At 44.8% G+C, this 19352-nt stretch overlaps 1 protein-coding gene across 4 annotated transcripts in view; it reads left to right on the forward strand.

Annotated features, from left to right (window-relative positions):
* Window positions 1–19352, forward strand: part of HMGA2 (high mobility group AT-hook 2) — a 178756-nt gene that overhangs the window by 26373 nt on the left and 133031 nt on the right. For 2 of the 4 annotated variants that reach the window (XR_013231205.1, XM_077338718.1), the window contains exon 4: window positions 20–208. The exons of the other annotated variants lie outside the window; for them this stretch is intronic. Coding sequence is in view for 1 of the 2 variants with exons in the window: in XM_077338718.1 (XP_077194833.1) it covers window positions 20–208 (189 nt within the window). In the remaining variant the exon portion in view is untranslated. The remainder of the gene's footprint in view (window positions 1–19; window positions 209–19352) is intronic. 4 annotated transcript variants of the gene reach the window in all.

The raw sequence follows: 19352 nt of genomic DNA on the forward strand, positions 1-19352 counted from the left end.
ATCCCATTTGTCTTTTTAGTCACCGAGTGGAGAGGAGACTGTCCAAGTGGGAGGAGACTGTCCGGGGCCCTGTCCATCCAGGTCCACCCTGATTGGCCCTCCCCCTCCAGCCGCCACCCTCCCTCCTTGCCTGCTAGAAGCCTTGTGGCTGTGGCCTCCATTGTCGCCTACGAGGAGAGAGGCAGCAACAGGGCTTTGTGGCCCGCAGGTACATTCCTGCTGGGAGGGAGCTGGGGGGGGATTTGGAGTCTCCCTATGAACCGCAAAGCCGTGTTGCCATCAGGGGGGGGCTTTCCACTCCCTTTAGTCCAGGAAGCACTCTTGCTGTGGTGAAAGCACTTGCCGGGCCAAAGGGAGCCTCCTGTGGAATAAGGGGGCCCTTTCCACTCCCTTTATCCCGCTTTGTGGGCCAAAGGGAGCCGTAGCCACCCACTCACGCCCTCCTGCTTCCCCCCTTTTCAAAGCCCATTTTTAAAATTGGCTTTGATACTAGTAATAAACGATATTTTGGATTAGGATCTCATGGTAACTTAAAACAACTTAAATGGCACTTGAGGTATTAATCAGGGGTTGGCATTTCTGAGGTAAAACCAGTACATGCACTAATTTTAGTTCTTATGGTTCAGTCTAATGAGAGTTCTTAAAGTTTCCCCAGTTACTGAACTCTTTGCTGAGACACTTTTGTTCCAGGGTTTCCCCCAAATACTTCAGTACACTTTCTTGGAATAATCTCAAACCCTTGGTTTCCAGAAAACTGGTGCACTCTTTCCAGTTCCCAAACCCCTTTTCTTGAAACCCCAGTATTCATCTTGAATTTTTAAGATCTCTTAAAGCAGTTTCTAACTACCTCATGCCAGGGATCTTTGCACTCATAATAGCAATCACCCTGTTTAGATGCAGTAGGGAAATTCTCTTCTCACTAGAAGATCTATTCCATTTATTTGACTCAAATGGGAGTCTCCATCTAACTGCACATTCCTTGCCAACTTTCTCCAGTTCTATCTGTGTTAAGCTGCACTGAGTCAGGGCTGAATTCTGAAAATCAGTATTTGACTCTTCTCAGCTAGGGCTGAAATCAGACTGAATTGTCCCCTGCATCCAGTTACTCAAGGTTCTGTATTTCTGTGAAGAATTAATTCTTCACAGTCCTTCAGCTGTTGATTCAGCCATTGTAAGCTTTTAAAAAGTGCAGGTTGTCACAGGTGAATGTGAGATAAAGTTGAAAACAAAGCTCCTTTGTCTCTGTCATAATGTTTTGTAGTTTCTAGGAAACACCCCACCCTTAAGAAATGACAAGGCATTGACAAACTTTTATCAAACACTACACTGATTTATTGATTTTGCCTAGTCCAACTCAATATACGATTTTAGGTAGGGTTGGGCCCAACTGAAATGAAATTGCACCTGCATGCCACTTTGCTTATCTAAGTCAGTGTGTGAGATAAGATCTGCACTTCCCATGACCCCCATGCTTCATGGTGCACCTTTTAAAGCAGGGATAGTGTGAGGCAAACAAAACAAATCCAAGAGATACACTGATGCACATTCCTTCTCACACATGCAGGGGCCAAGACCTAGGCCTGATTCACTCATATATGTGGGTAATGAGGTGGCAATCAGATGACAGACCTGAGGAGATAGAATGGTTTGCAGTACTTCAGATGGAAGGTCATGGTGGATCAAATGGTCAAATGCTTCACTGTGTTAAACATTCTTCACAAATAGAAAACCAGCACGGCAAAGAAAGAGTTGATAATACTTCTGTCTCTGTTGTGATAGGTTTCAGTCACCATGGGGTTTTTTGAGTAAAGAATGGGGAAATATGGAAACTAGCACCTCCAATCTGAAGTAGTGCAGTTTATTCTGCCACCTCAAGGCTTTATCTCATGTGAATGAACTAGACATACACTACAGCATTGGCTGATTCCAGCTCTGTTAACTGCACTCTCTGACTTCAGTGTACGTGTGAGAAGAACTAATTTCTGTCTTCACCTCCTTTCATTGCCACAGTGGCCATGACTTAAGTTGATGAAAGTTTACCTCATCTCTTCAGGCCTATTGGGAATCCTACACTGAATTCTGCAAACCTTATTTATTTTTATTGTTCGGGGCAATGAACATGTTTTTTCCATTTTATTTACAACATCTGTGAATTAGGTTATACTGAGGGATATCCCCCAATGAGCTTTATTGCAGAATGGAGAGCTTAACCAGGGTCTTTCCAGTCCCAGTCTGACAGTCTAACCCAGGGATAGTCAAACTGCGGCCAGATGTCCATGGACTACAATTCCCCGGAGCCCCTGCGCTGGCAGGGGCTCCGGGGAATTGTAGTCCATGGACATCTGGAGGGCCTCAGTTTGACTACCTCTGGTCTAACAGCTAGATTATCTACCATACGCCTGGTGGAAAAGCTGTGTCTTGCAGGCCCTGCGGAAAAGTGACAACTCAGATGGGACCTTCAGCTCTTCTGGGAGCTCATTCCACCAGGTTGGGGCCAGGGTCGAAAATGCCCTGGCCCTGGCCAAGGTCAGGCGAATCTCCCAGGGGCCCAGGAAAACCAGCAAATTCATACCCACAGAGAGAAGTGCCCTCTGGGGGTCATAAACAGACGAGCAGTCCCGCAGATACATAGGGCCCAAGCTGCGTATAGCCTTAAAGGTCAAAACCAATACCTTAAACTTGATCTGGAAACAGACTGGTAACAAGTGGAGATGATGCAACACAGGCTGAATATGGGCCCTTCAAGGTGTTGCAACCGCATTCTGTACCAGCTGTAATTTCTGGGTCAAAGCTAAGGGCAGGCCCATATAGAGCGAGTTACAGAAGTCTAACCTGGAAGTGCATGGATCACTGTGGTGAGATGTTGAGATGACAGGTAGGGTACTAGTAGCTATGCTTGGCACTGATGAAAAATGCCATTCAGGCTATCTTACGGACCTGAGCCTCCATGGAAAGGGAGGCATCAAAGATCGCTCCCCGATTCTTGGCAGATGCAGGTGTCAATTGCATCCCATCCAGGCATGGGAGGTGCGCTTCCTGATACTGCACTCATCTTCCCAGCCACAGGACCTCCATCTTGGAGGAGTGGAGTTTCAGGCGGCTCTGCCTTAGCCATCCAGCCACTGCTCCCAAACATCTGGCAAATCTTTCCGGGGGTGGGAGAGTCCGGCCGGCCATCCATCCATCAGGAATGTCATCCTCATGGGTGTCATCCGCATATTAGTGACAACCCAGGCCATGACTCCGGACCAGCTGGGCTAGAGGGCGCATATAGATGTTGAACAATGTAGAGGATAGAATTGCTCCCTGTGGTACTCAACAAGAGCGCTCCGGAGGGTCTGACAATTCATTCCCCACAGCAACCCTCTGTGACCGATTCTGGAGAAAGGAGATCAGCCATTGCAGCGCAGTCTCGCTAATACTGGCTCCAGCGAGGCAGTGGGCTAACAACTTGTGGTCGACCATGTCAAATGCAGCCAACAGATCTAGAAGTATGAGGATGGCCAACCCAGCCCGGTCCAGCTGGCGTTGGATGGCATCCATCAAGGCGACCAGTGCGGTTTCCACCCCGTGGCCAGGACAGAAGCCCAACTGGTATGGGTCTAGGGCTGAAGTTTCTTCTAAGAATGCCAGGAGCTGGTCTGCCACAGCCTGCACCACTACCTTCCCCAGAAATGCTAGATTCGAAAGTGGAAGGCAACTTGCGGGGTCCCATGGATCCAGCGATGGCTTTTTCAGTAGAGGGCAAACCACTGCCCCTTTTACCCCCTCTGGGAACTCTCCTGATTCAAGAGAGAGGTTTACAGTTTCCCTCAAGGGGCCTCTTTCCTAGGGGTCACCTAACTTAAGCAGCCAAGATGAACAGGGGTCTAAGGGGCAAGTGGTAGCCTTCACTGAGCCCAGCAACTTGTCCAGTTGGTTATCAAGAGCCATCTGAATTCATCAAACACTAACCCCATGATGGCTACGGAGTTTCTAATTTGCTAACTGTATCAATTGTGGCAGGAAGGTCTCCGAGGAGCGACAGGACATTGTCTGCGAAATAGCTCAATAAGGCCACACTGCGCAAATCCAGTTCACTTGGCTTTTGATGCCCCTCCTCAAGGGAAGTAAGAGATCTGATTTATCTAAACAATTGTGCTGGGAGAGAGCTCGAGGACATGATTTCTGCAGCGTAGAAGTCTTTTTTTACTGCTTTCACTGCATTCTCATACGCCGTCATAAGCATGCTATATGTCCTAGCCGCCTCGTCACGAGCCTTCCTCCACACCTACTCTAGCTGTCTCACTTCCTTCTTCCTCTCCCAAAGGCGGAGAGGGTGCTTAGGAGCAATTTCGTCAATAGCAGCTGACAGGCAGGACTGTCAGTCCTCCACCAGAGCCACCAACAAGATGCCAGAGGGCATCGGGTCCTGCAGAGCATTCAGGAATCTTTCCAATTCCGTAAGTCTAAAATACATCTGTCACCCAACTGGGGAGGGGGTGGCATCCTCAGCTGGGCATTCAGGGTGTCGTGGTCTGACCATGGAACTATGTTATTAGCCACCAGATCTACCTTTACAACTGTACCAAAGATCAAATTGAGGCTATGACCAGCCTGACGAGTGGGACCAGCAACAAATTATGAAAACCCTAGCATCTCCATGGCAGACACCAGATCCATGCCAAGTCCATACGGATGTTGAAGTCACCCAAAAACATTAATTTGGGATACTGCAATGTCCAGGCAGCTGCCACCTCCAGCAAGCTTGGCAGGGAATCCAAAGGTGCGGTGGCACAGTACACCACCCAGATAGCTACGTTCTCGACTGTCTCCCACCCGAGGCCAGTAGAATCAGTGGTTCAGGGAGTGCCCTAAGGGAAAATTCTCCCGAAATAGGATTGCTACCCTCCTACCCCTACCATGGAGTCATGGCTGGTGCAGGATCTAAAACCTGGGCAGCACCAGATCTTTTAGAGCGACCATCTTGTCCAAGCAGGCCCACGTTTTGGTCACGCAAGCAAGGTCAACCTCGTGCCTTGTGAAATAGTCTTGCAAGGTCGAGAACTTGTTGATTGACCTGGCATTGCAAAGCATCAACAACAATTCCACCCCTAGCCCTCTCACCAATGTGTCTAGGGATAGGACAGAGGTTTTAAGGGCAGCGTGTGTATCGACCAGGCTGTTTCCCATGGGAACCCCTTGGGCTGGGCCTCAATGGACTTCTATACTTTGCTGTATCCCCATTATTGATTCTCCTTCCACCGCTATATCTCCCTTGGCCCAGAATCACAGCAACCAGAATGGTTCCCTCCATTGAAGTAAATTGCTTAAGTAGAAGTTCTGTGTATACACAGAGACACCTTTGTTGAGAGTCTAGATAACCGAAGTGTAAAACTCAGTGAAAAATGTTACACAGTGACAAATGATGCAGTGTACTTTAAGAGCCAGGATCGGTTTATAATGTGCCAATGTTATGCAAGCTTCATTTAAGATTTTAAATTATATTGAAATCAGGTTTAAAAAAAGATCTAATACGTTTATAGCTAGCACTACACTATTTATAATAGAGGTAATGGGTTTTCTTTTTTTCTTTTTTTTTAAATACTTAGGTTTGGACCAAAGGTCCAAAATTAAATGTGTCAGGGATTTTTTTTGTTAGTGTGGGATTCTGTGTCATATGTTGTTCATCAAATTGCAAAGTATTATTTCTGCTGTTTCCTTCAATATGTACATGCAGAGGCATATTAGTTAACAGATCTCCGTAGAACTTGTGGTAGCCAAGTCTTTCTGTCAATCCAAATTAAATATGTTGCATCTGGTTTTCACATTTTTAAAAGTGCAACAAAATATTGATAAATAGAATATCATGTTTTTGAAAATGTTTTAAAGCAGTGGTCCCCAACCTTTATTAGGCTGGGGACCGGCAGGGCATCGGGCCGCGCCCGCGCGGACCACGCCCACGCTTCAGGCCGCGCCCGGCCGCGCCCGCGGGCCGCACCCGCGGATCGGGCCGCGCCCGCGGATCGGGCCGCGCCCGCGAGCCGCGCCCGGCCGCGCCTGCGGATCGGGCCGCGCCCGCGAGCCGCGCCCGGTCGCGCCCGCCGGCCGCACCCGTGGATCGGGCCGCACCCGCGGGCCGCGCGGGCGCGGCCTGGCCCTGATTCCCTCTCCCCGCCCTCCCGCAGTAAGTAGCTTCCCGGGCCGCAAGCTTGCGGCCTGGGAAGTTTTTTACTGCGGGGGGGGGGGCGGGGAGAGGGAGCCGCGGCCCGGCGCCATGGCCTTTGCGGCCCGGCGCCGGGCCGCGGCCCGCAGGTTGGGGACCACTGTTTTAAAGGACACTCTAAAAAAGAAAAAAATGGTTTCTTTTGATTACAGTGCAAAATTGATTACAGTGCAAAAGAGTTCTCACTAGAAGTATCCCTCTGGTCATAGATCCTTTTCTTCTTTTATATATTGTCTAGGGGCCAAGCCCATTGCATTCCGGAATACAACAGACTGGGGGGGTGTGTGTGGAAGAACTCTGTATATGGCCTCCCCCTCCCCCCAGGACCTGGAAAGGCTGGAGGCTCCCGAGAAGGGAACTCACTGGCAGAGGTGGGGGACGGAAGGTGATTGGCTGGCTGCTGGACAGACAGGCAAGCTAATTGGAGGAGGCACCCAGGGGCTGGACAGCTGCTCTGATTGGGTGTTGAGCAGACACGGTCCTCCTCCAAGGCCTTATTCATCCAAATACTGTATATGCTGCCATTCTACCTTACTGGGGTCATTCACAATAGGTTATAAGTGTATTCAATTTTAAAACATATAAAACATACAAGACATTGATAAACAGCAATAATGATGAAACAGCAATAGGAAACAAAATCAGTAAGAACTATTTGGATGTGAATTATTTGTGTTAAGATGTACTATATGAAATTTAGAAAAATACTGACTGAATTCTTGTACGTGCAATCATTGCAGTCAACTTTGACACTACTGAATATGAGTGCATGCACTCGAACGCTCACGCCTTGAATAAATCTTTGTTGGTCTTAAAGGTGCTATTTGACTCTATTATTGTTGTGCTACTTCAGACCAACACAGCTAACCCACTTGAATCTGTTAAGAGAGTGTGTGTGTGTGAAGCCATTTTTCTTTTCATCCGTCATGAGCATGTTACCTGGACTCTTAGTGCAGAGCTAAATGCTGTATACAAAAGCTCATTATCCACACATATTTTATATAGATTTTCGAAGCAGTAAAACAAAATATTTAGCATTCTGCACCCACTTTATGCACCATTTCCTCCCATTCTTCCTGTACTGGCTTATTAAATATGGAGAAAAAAGGCATCTCTGGGATACAAGACCCTTCTTTTGGGAAAGCTCAAACAAACCTGGCTGGTAAGTTAAGATTTTAAATTTCAGCCTCCTTAGTGGTTACTTGCATCTCTAAAATATGAATCACTTTGGGCAAGAGTTTATGGAACAGCTCTTGCAGAAATAATGAGGTTTTGTTGGGCAGAGATGTACCTACGGTCCATTAAGGTCTTATATCTGGCTGGAGTGGACAGCCTTGTAGCTGATTGGCTCAGCCAAAGAATCAGTCAGAATGGAAGTTGAACATAGAGGTGGACAGATTTGCAGCAAGTTTGGAAAGACAAAGTTAGACCTCTTTGCATCCAGACAAGATTTTCAGCATCCAATCTTCATCTCCGGGATCAAGTCTTCTGGCATTAGGAGTGGATGCCCTAAGACTGGCACACATAAGTGATACCAAGAGTAATTCAAGCATTATCAACCTAAAGGCAAAAGTTATTCTTATGGCCCCTTTCCAGCCATTAAGGTCATGTTTCCAGGATCTGAAGAGGTTGTGCATTGCAGATTATTGACCAGACCTAAACGTCACAGTTTGAGTGGGGGCAGTTCAGGGAACTGAGTTACCGAGAAAAGGTGATAGACACCCTGGTGATATTTAGAAGGGGTACCACCAACAGGGTATATAATAATACTTGACAAGTGTTTCATAACCATGGCAAGGGATAAGACCCACTTTCAGCCAAGGTGGGGGAGGTATTAGCTTTTCCGTGAAAAGAATTTGAAAAAAGGTTTAGTACCAGCACCCTTAGAACATGTTTTCTCAACCAGGGTTTCATGAAACGCTGGGGTTTCTTGATGGCCCTGGCATGGTTTCCTGAATGGGTGTGAGTTTGATATAACTATATATGCTCATGTCGACCCGCACCCCTGTCCCAAAATGGACAAAATGGCTAATGATGGGCTTGGAGGGGGTGCGAGGGGCCCTGAGTGGGCATGCACACACCTATGCTTCCTGACCATATTCTGCATGATCATGCCACTCCTGGGGTTGCTTGAAGAATGTTCCAGGGGTTTCTCAACAGTAAAAAAAGTTGAGAAAGGCTGCCTTAGAAGGCAGGTAGCAGCCATCTCAGTTGTCAAGTATACTAAGAAGGGAAAGCTATTGTCTTCACATCCTCATTGGTGAATCTTCCTCATGTTCACAAGTTTCCCACCTGGAATCTTAATACTGTGCTAAATGCTTTGGTTCAAGGGAAGAGGAATGCATCGGGAGAGGAAGATAATGGAGGTGAATCACTGGCTGCGTAGTTGGTGCCGGCAGGAGAGATTTGGTTTCTGGGACCATGGGATAGGCTTTCTTGAGGAAGGCCTACTAGCACCTGATGGACTGCACTTATCGAAACTGGGGAAGAATGTGTTTGGCAGGAATCTGGGGAGATTCATCAGGAGAGCTTTAAACTAAAGCCACTAGACGATCAACATAGGGAGTGTATGGAAGGAAAACGATCGGAGGCAGCCCAACCGGCAAGGCCAGCTCATAGGGAACCAAAAGTAAAAGGATTCAGTTGTCTTTATACTAACGCCCGAAGCATGGGCAATAAAAAGGAAGAGCTGGAACTTCTCATGCTGATGGAAAGGTATGATCTAGTAGGCATCACAGAAACTTGGTGGAATGATTCTCATGACTGGAATGTAATGGTGGATGGATATGAACTGTTCAGAAAAAAACAGAATAGATCGAAGAGGTGGAGGAGTGGCACTGTATGTGAGGAAAGGGCTTACCTGTCAGGAAATTCTAGTGAAGGAGAGCATACCTGCAGTGGAAAGCTTCTGGGTGAAAATAAGCGAGGGGAAAACAAACAGTGTGGTGGTTGGTGTCTGCTACCGACCGCCTGACCAACGAGAGGATGTGGATGCTGCACTTTGTGAGCAGCTTGAGAAAATATCCAAACGGCAGGACCTTGTCATCATGGGTGACTTCAATTTCCCAGATGTGTGCTGGGAAACTAACTCTGCGAAGCGTCCTCAGTCATGCAAGTTTCTGACCTGCCTGGCTGACAATTTCATTTATCAAATGGTAGATGAACCCACAAGAGGTTCAGCCATACTGGACTTAATACTGACCAACAGGCAAGAGTTGGTGGATGAGGTGAAGGGGGTGGGGACCCTAGGGGGAAGTGACCATGTCCTCATAGAATTCCTTTTGAGATGGGGATTCCTTTTGAGATGGGGAGCCAAGGAAGCTTGTAGCCAGACGCGGATGTTGGATTTTCGTAGGGCAAACTTTAATAAACTCAGACATGATGAGTGTCATACCATGGACGAGAATGCTGGAAGGGAAGGGAGCATGTGAAGGGTGGGCGCTACTCAAACAAGAGCTATTGCATGCTCAATCAATGACTATTCCAGAAATACGAAAACACTGCAGGAGCTCTAAGAAGCCTATTTGGATGAACAGAGAACTTCAAGAGGAACTAAGAAAGAAAAGGGAAATGGAGGGAAGGACAGAGCTCTAAAGAAGAGTACCTACAGGTTACTAGGCACTGTAAATCAATCATCAGAAAGGCCAAAGCTGAGAGTGAGCTAAGATTGGCCAGGGAAGCCCATTGTAACAAGAAAAGATTTTTCAGTTATGTGAGGAGCAAACGTAAAGTCAAGGAGGCAATAGGCCCACTGTTGGGTGCGGATGGACAAACTCTAACGAAAGATGCAGAGAAAGCAGAAAGGCTTAGTGCCTATTTTACATCAGTTTTTTCCCACAGGTCAAAGTGTTTAGGCACATCTAGAGATGGCTGTAGCCAAAGGATAGTGTCTGGGTGGCAGGTTAACATGGATAGAGAGGTTGTCGAGAGGCATTTAGCTGCACTGGATGAGTTCAAATCCCCTGGTCCAGATGAAATGCACCCGAGAGTACTCAAAGAACTTTCCAGAGAACTTGCACAGCCCTTGTCCATCATCTTTGGAACCTCTTTAAGGACTGGAGATGTCCCGGAGGACTGGAAAAGAGCAAACGTTATTCCGATCTTCAAAAAAGGGAGGAAGGATGACCCAGGAAACTACAGACCAGTGAGTCTGACCTCTGTTGTGGGGAAAATAATGGAGCAGATATTAAAGAGAGCGATCTGCAAACATCTGGAGGACAATTTGGTGATCCAAGGAAGTCAGCATGGATTTGTCTCCAACAGGTCCTGCCAGACCAACCTAGTTTCCTTTTTTGACCAAGTAACACGCTTGCTGGATCGGGGAAATTCGGTTGATGTCATTTACTTGGATTTTAGTAAAGCTTTTGACAAGGTTCCCCATGATGTTCTGATGGATAAGTTGAAGGACTGCAATCTGGATTTTCAGATAGTTAGGTGGATAGGGAATTGGTTAGAGAACCGCACTCAAAGAGTTGTTGTCAATGGTGTTTCATCAGACTGGAGAGAGGTGAGTAGCGGGGTACCTCAGGGCTCGGTGCTCGGCCCGGTACTTTTTAACATATTTATTAATGATCTAGATGAGGGGGTGGAGGGACTACTCATCAAGTTTGCAGATGACACCAAATTGGGAGGACTGGCAAATACTCCGGAAGATAGAGACAGAGTTCAACGAGATCTGAACACAATGGAAAAATGGGCAAATGAGAACAAGATGCAATTTAATAAAGATAAGTGTAAAGGGACCAAGCCCTATGAAGATAGGTTGAGGGACTTGGGAATGTTCAGCCTGGAGAAAAGGAGGTTGAGAGGGGACATGATAGCCCTCTTTAAGTATTTGAAAGGTTGTCACTTGGAGGAGGACAGGATGCTGTTTCTGCTGGCTGCAGAGGAGAGGACACGCAGTAATGGGTTTAAACTTCAAGTACAACGATATAGGCTAGATATCAGGAAAAAGTTTTTCACAGTCAGAGTAGTTCAGCAGTGGAATAGGCTGCCTAAGGAGGTGGTGAGCTCCCCCTCACTGGAAGTCTTCAAGCAAAGGTTGGATACACACTTTTCTTGGATGCTTTAGGATGCTTAGGGCTAATCCTGCGTTGAGCAGGGGGTTGGACTAGATGGCCTGTATGGCCCCTTCCAACTCTATGATTCTATGATTCTATGGTAAAGGTGCCTTTTGAGCCCATGGGAGCTTACATTTAGGACTCTATTTTTGGTCTATATTATTGGCTAGAAGAGCATTAGAGATTCAGGAACTTTCACTACATAAGGAATTATGCATGTTTTAGAATGACAGGGTGATACCAAGGCCATATCTGACTTTTATCCCAAAGGTCAATTCCGCTTTCCATTTGTTATGTGCGAAGTCGTGTCTGACCCATCGCGACCCCATGGACAATGATCCTCCAGGCCTTCCTGTCCTCTACCATTCCCCGGAGTCCATTTAAGTTTGCACCTACCCATCCATCCACCTCATTCTCTGTCGCCCCCTTCTTCTTTTGCCCTCGATCGCTCCCAGCATTAGGCTCTTCTCCAGGGAGTCCTTCCTTCTCATGAGGTGGCCAAAGTATTTGAGTTTCATCTTCAGGATCTGGCCTTCTAAAGAGCAGTCGGGGCTGATCTCCTCTAGGACTGACCGGTTTGTTCGTCTTGCAGTCCAAGGGACTCGCAAGAGTCTTCTCCAGCACCAGAGTTCAAAAGCCTCAATTCTTTGACGCTCGGCCTTCCTTATGGTTCAACTTTCGCAGCCATGCATTGCAACTGGGAATACCATAGCCTTGACTAAATGTACTTTTGTTGGCAGGGTGATGTCTCTGCTTTTTAGGATGCTGTCTAGATTTGCCATAGCTTTCCTCCCCAGGAGCAAGCGTCTTTTAATTTCTTTGCTGCAGTCCCCATCTGCAGTAATCTTGGAGCCCAGGAAAATAAAATCTGTCACTATCTCCATTTCTTCCCCATCTATTTGCCAGGAATTTAGAGGGCCGGATACCATGATCTTTGTTTTCTTGATGTTGAGTTTCAAGCCAACTTTTGCACTCTGCTTCTTCACCCGCATCAACAGGCTCTTTAGTTCCTCTTCACTTTCTGCCATTAGAGTGGTATCATCTGCATATCTGAGGTTGTTGATATTTCTCCCTGCAATCTTGATCCCAATTTGTGACTCCTCTAATCCCGCATTTCTCATTATGTGCTCTGCATACAAGTTAAATAGGCATAACTATAAACTAGGATAGAAAGGGGGACAATTAATAACTCCCTCCGCTTTCCATCGGGGGGAGTTATTAATTGTCCCCCTTTCTATCCTAGTCCCAAACTAATTTAGGAGAGGGAATGGCATTGCCTGTATTTTAAGAAGGTGCTGTGTTTTTACAGGAATAATTGTACAGGAATAATTCTTTTTGTATGTCAGACTCCATGTTTGTTTCCTTTAAAAGGGCTTCCTTAGGAAAGAAAGTTTCCATCTCTGCCGTCAGCAGATGGATCCAGGGTTGCATATTCTTTGCCTATAAGGTTATGTGAGTAGACTCTTTGGAGGAAGTGACTGCACATTCTTTGAGGGGGGCAACTACCTCTGTGGCATATAGGGCTCTTTCATCTTTTGAAAATATTTGCAGGGCAGCCACTTGGAGGTCAGTGCACTCTTTCCCAAGGCACTACAGAATGGATAAACTGGCCTCTTCCAAAGCTGACTTTGGTAGGAGGGTTTTGAGGCAGGCTGTCTCAGTTTAGGAATGAAACAAAGAAATATATTGTATGGCAGAATTTGCTAATTACAAAATCTTCACTCTTCAAGATCAGTATGAACTCACGAAAAACAGTTGCATATCACATTCAAAACATTAAAACGGTGGTTGACAGAGTAAAGATTTCTCTATGTTTTTATTACTATGCAACTACTTTTATGTTACAATAATAACCTTGTAGATGTTTTCATCTATTGTATAATTTGGTAGATGTCATCAATCACTGTATTTTAAAATAGAGCTTTTTTGCTTCTTGTATATATTTACATAAAATTTCCCCTTTGCATAAGTTGCTAATTTGTAAAATGGTTCATTAATAGATTTACAGAACTGAACTGAAGAAGGGGTTGAGGGGTTTGGAGGAGTTTGGAGACCAAGTCATATGAAGAAAGGTTGAGGGAGCTTGGTCTGTTTAGCCTGGAGAGAAGACAACTAAGAAGTGATATGATAACCATCTTCAATTACTTGAAGGGCTGTCATACAGAAGATAGAGCAGTGATGTTTTCTTTTGCTTCAGAGGGTTGGACCAGAACAAATGGGTTGAAATTAATTCAAAAGAATTTTTGGATAAATATCTGACAGGTAGAGCAGTTCCTCAGTGGAACAGGCTTCCTCAGGAGGTAGTGTGTTCTCCTTCTTTGGAAGTTTTTAAGCAGAGGCAAGATAGTTATCTGACAGAAATGCTGATTTTATTACCTTAGGCAGATTGTGAGTGGATGGGTAGGAAGGGATGTGCCAGTGTTTGTCTCTTGTGGCCCTTGCATACCCAAGGAATTGCTGATCACTGCTGTAGGATGGTAGGTGAATTCCTTCCAGGCTAGGCTGAATTCTGGAGATACTTTGTGTGGTGATCACTTGGCCATGAAATTGGGGTCATGGTGGGTAGGCAGGTTGTTGTGAGTTCCTGCACTGTGCAGGTGGTTGGACTAGATGACCCCAGATATTTCTTCCCACTCTTATGATTCTAAGGTATATACTGAAACATTTTCAGTTCTTTTTTCATCAAGCAAATTCTGCTAATAAGTATTTTCATCTAAGGAAGAAACTGTACAATTTTATCTCTGGTTTATTGTATTTAACAAATTCTGTCCACAGTATATTTCTTTGTCTTGGCTTAGGGGATGGTTCTCCCTCCCAGGGATATGCTGCTTTGTTATGTTCCAATGGTGAGGACTGCCCCGCAGAGGACCACTGAAGAAGGGAAGATTTGTTTCATTTACTGTGAGGGCCATTCCGCACCGGGATCCATGTAGCAAATTGTTTGCTGAACGAAAAATCGCCATTTTAAATAGTGGAATTCGGCATAACGCATACCTGCCTTTGTAGTGGAATCCAGTTGCGTTTCTATCGTTTCCCACAGGGTTCCGGTCTCTGCAAAAATCGCTAGCCAGGAAGCGCTATTGCTAAACTGTGTCCCGCCCCTGGCCATCAAGCAGCCAATGGGCGGCTGTTATCATGCTCCCAAACAGCCCCTTTCCCTTTAAGGAAGTTAAAAAAAAAAAACACACACACCCGTTGCAACGAATATGCATTGATTCGTTGCAACGGAGAGACCCATCCAGCTAGCAGGTGGTGTTTGAGCTGCCATTTCATCGTTGCCACGCTCCCCCCGAGTGAAAAAAAATCCCCCCCCCTCACGGGCGCAATTTTCAGCCGAAAACAGTGTGAAAATAAAGTGAAAATAAACCAGCAAACGGGCTTGTGCTTGGTGACTTTAAACAGAGGGGCTGCAGCCAGGGAAGCCTCGCTGGGTAAACGAAGGCTTGCTGGTGCGTTGATCTCCGCTCGCTCGGAGAAAAAAAAATGGCGATCGCTTCGCCGGAAGATCAGAGGAGAGAGCCAGGGGGAGGGACTTTGCAGAAACTGCAACAATGGTAACGCACAGAACTTTCCTGCTAGTGTTGCAGATTGGTTGCAGGAGTGTAGCGCTTTACGGAGGGTGAATCAACTTTTTGGGATTTCCCTGAAAGCGCTACAACGAAGCGCTTTTTGCAGATCGGTTTCAGGAGTGTTGCAGATTGTCAACGACGTTGTGCATAATGGCAAAACTGTAGCGATTTCAATTAGTAACCATTGTGCTATTTTGGATGAATGCGGAAAGCCCCTGAATCTTCCTCCTAGGTGGGCCAAAGGCAAGGCAGTCCAAATTTCCCACTCCTGGGTTTTCTGATTTTTTGAATACCTGCCTCTTTTTTTTTTTTTTAATAATTTTATTATTTATTATTATATGAAGCATTTACAGAAAAGTAAAGAGAAAAAAGCGACCAGCTGATATGGTTTGCCATCCTCTTTTAACATACATATTCAGTTCCCATCACCTATTAATCCTAATCTAGAAGTTTTTACCATTTTTCTTAGCAAAATGATTGTTAATACATATGAGAATATGATCTATTATAAGAATATATTCTATTATTATCTTAAGTGATATACGGTCAGTCCCTTCATAAATTGGCCCTGACCTAAGAGTTACTGCTGCTGACTTGTTAATACATATGAAGTATAGTTTGTCATCTTCTTTTAGCATACATATTGGCATTCATATTCAGTTCCCATCACATATTGATCCTGATCTAGAAGTTATTACCATCTTTCTTAGTAGAGTAATTGTTGATACATATAAGAGTATAATCTATTATAAGAATATATTCTATTATTGTCTTAGATGATATAAAGTCAGTTCCCTTCATATATTGGTCCTGTCCTAAGAGTTACTGCCACTGTCTTCCCCACAGGAAACCAGGAGAATGCTCCACTGTTCAACACATCCTTCAGGTGGTCGCAGAAAATGAAATTGTGTTTTTTTCCATAGTAGAGTATTTCTGATTGTCCTTCTGTCAGGGCCAAAGAAGTCTCTTGCTTGATTCTTGCTTGCAGTCGCCTTTAAATAGGCGCTGTATACTTTATCAATCTGGATCTCTTCCTCTGGTCGCACAGAGATATCTCCTGATAGCTTTTTGCGTGCTGTCGCCTTTGAATAGACTCTTTATTTTGCTGATCCAAATAACTTCCTGCTCTAAATAGACTTCCAGGTTTTCGGTGCTTTCCTTCCTTAAATCTGTTTTCCCAAGTTCTTCCAAGGTGCTTTGGATTTTTACGTCCCTAGCTCTCTCCCCCTCCTGTTGATTAACTTCCAGACATTGAATTCTCGTTTGTATTGTTGACTGAGCTGTGTCCTCTTCAACTGCTCTCTCCAGACCGTCGGTTCCATCCAAAAGCTCCCCCTTAGTCCCTCGGATTGGCAGGGAGGGAGCACTGGAAGAGCCTTTGCAGTTGCCAGCTGTGAAGGAAAAGTAGAGAGAGACGCAGTTGAGGCACAGATTTAAAGCGCATGGGGTGTGTGGGGGGGTGATATAGGGCACATAGCCTGAAGCAGGAAAAGTAGGGAACAAGTCAGGGACCAATGTAGGACTGCCAGAGGGGAAGGGAGTAAGTGGGAAGTCTTTGGAATAGAGGGAAAGTGATCTGGAGTGCTGAAAAGGCTTGCAGGCATTTCAGCCTGTCTGTGGGCTGTCAAGTCAAAAGGGCTGCAAGCAATTTCAGATTGCTTCCCTCTCCCCCTTCCAAAGGGAGGGAAGTGATCCTGCACCCTCAAATCACTTGCAGCCCTTTTGGCCTGAGTGTGGCTCATGGGCCTCTTAGCTTTGGGGCTGAAAGGACTGAAAGCCATTTTAGCCCCCTCCCGTTTTGCTTTCCCCTGCTTCTAAACGGGCCAGCCTGAATCAGACCGGCTTGTTTGTGGAGCCGGGGGTTGGGTCATCTGGGTTCAGCTGTTTGTACTCATCCTTAATCAGCGGTTTTGGAAGGAGGGCTTAAGAAGTTTTTGGAAGGAGTTAAACTACTGCAGATACTTACCATGCCTCCCCCAAAAGTTTCCCCAGGGTATGGCAAATCTATCTGGGAGCTTATTACTTAAACAACTATATTTCCCTTTATAAATTTTAGCAACTGTGATGTGTATGGCCAGGTATCATCCCTACTGTTCCAGTACTTTTTATCAGGATTAATTCACACGAGAAATTTCTTGTCATGAAGTGTATAATCACATGTGCAAAGGCATGATTGAACACAGTTCATATATGAACTGATCTGGATTTGTAAACCTTAACATTACAAGCAGAAATACTAAAGTAATGCCAGTTAATTTCTAAAGTGTTCTGACTGTAATGAATCAATTATTAATTTATTTTAAAAAATAGTGTCTGGTTTCTCCCTTAGGCTCAGGGGGGTAACCATGTTGGTCTGAAGCAACAACAAATTTAGAGTCCAGTGGCACTTCTACGACCAACAAAGCTTTATGCAAGGTATGAGCTATTGTGTGCATGCACACTTCCTCAGATACAATGTCATGATGTTGTATTTGAGTAAGAGTGTGTGCACATGAAAACTCATACCTCAAATAAAACTTTGTTGATCTTAATAGTGCCACTGGACACTAAATATGTTCTGGTTTCTGCTTGTGATTGATATTGGCAATAAAGTAGCTGCTTTATTGCAAAAGAACTTCAAGAACAGACTAGAAAGGGGGATTGCAGAAATGCGTTATCACACCACTCAGAACAATGGCATACCCTGGACTCAACAAGGACTCACTATGCATGCTAACCTCATTCAACTCTTTTATCCACATTCCTTACAATCTTCTCTTCTCTTTATTTTATTTGGGACAATGTGACTGTAATGTGATTTTAGTAATATATGTAATAAAATTTTGCATTTAACTCTGGTCTCAGGACATGACTTGCAGGGATGCTTCCACGCTTGGGTGGAGATGGATGGGGCCAGAAACTAGTCTCTTTTAATTATTTATTTTTACAACTGGGAAAGTGTCTGCTATTAATTAATAATGTAGACAGTTTTATTTCTCTAATGTTTTTGTGAACTACAATGATATAGGCTAGATATCAGGAAAAAAATTTTCACAGTCAGAGTAGTTCAGCAGTGGAATAGGCTGCCTAAGGAGGTGGTGAGCTCCCCCTCACTGGCAGTCTTCAAGCAAAGGTTGGATACACACTTTTCTTGGATGCTTTGGGCTGATCGTGCATTGAGCAGGGGGTTGGACTAGATGGCCTGTATGGCCCCTTCCAACTCTGATTCTGTGATTCTGTGAACTCAAAAGGACTGATTAGCTGTTTTAGCAAAGAATTATCATATGGCATCATAATTTGGATATTATGACACAGTTCACTAATTTACCATAATTTCCTTTTACCTTATATCTACACGGTTATGATGGTTTTTCATTAGCCTGAGGAAGAGTGCATGCACTTGAAAGCTCACACATTGAATAAATCTTTGTTGGTCTTAAAGGTGTTATTGGACTCTATTTTTGATATCCAATACTTGTGGGTTAATATTTGTGACACTGTAAGAGTTTCAAACTGTGACTGATCTATGCTTAGGAAAGTGGATTATGAATAAGGATTCCTGGGTTCTATTACTAGTTCTGTGAGGTGTCAGGCAAGCCACTTACTATCTTTAGGACTAAATATACCATTTGACAAGTGTATAAGGATTCCATTTATATATGTGATACTCTGGGAGGTATTCCAAACTCCTTTTGGCATATCCTCATGAGAGATGTAAGTTTAGTCATAAAGTTTGCAAGAGCAAACTTTTCTTTTAATAGTATCTTATCGAGCAGAGGTTTTAGAGATGTATATGACATGTTCATCAACTAAACTAAAACAAAATTCCCAATTTCATTTCATTATAACATACAAGATACTATATATGAAAAATTGCCTTATGCTTTTAGGGGATGGTGCACATGAAATATAGAGTTTGGTATCTAGTTTGACCTAATGAATAAACTGTTTTGCTTTTATACTAACAGTAAAGTATTTTATGTATAGCCTGCCATCAAATCTAGATTTTCCCCTGCAAAATTTATTTGGTGCCAGGCTCAGATTTTACAAAGTAAAACTATCACCGCACGTGAAGGAAGTGTTACACTAGTGACAGCAAAGGAAATAGAAATTGATTTAATGTTCAGTACATGTCAGAAAACTTGCATTATCAATGCAGGACAGAAAATACAAATAGGTTTACTCAGTCATCAAGCACCAAAGTCAAGGGTGGTAAAAGAATGAATGGGGAAGCCAGAAAGTATATAATATGTGATCTATAGCTTTTCTTCAAGGAGTATCTGATCCCATGAAGAAGAAGAGTTGGTTCTTATATGCCGATTTTCTCTACCCGAAGGAGGCTCAAAACGGCTTACAGTCGACTTCCCTTTCCTCTCCCCATAACAGACACCCTATGGGGTGGCTGAGGCTGAGAGAGCGTTGATATCACTGCTCGGTCAGAACAGTTTTATCAGTGCCGTGGCGAGCCCAAGGTCACCCAGCTGGTTGCATGTGGGGGAGCACAGAATCGAACCTGGCATGCCAGATTAGAAGTCTGCA

The sequence above is a fragment of the Paroedura picta genome, chromosome 5 (assembly GCF_049243985.1).
Source record: "Paroedura picta isolate Pp20150507F chromosome 5, Ppicta_v3.0, whole genome shotgun sequence".
In the NCBI taxonomy this organism is placed as follows: domain Eukaryota; kingdom Metazoa; phylum Chordata; class Lepidosauria; order Squamata; family Gekkonidae; genus Paroedura; species Paroedura picta.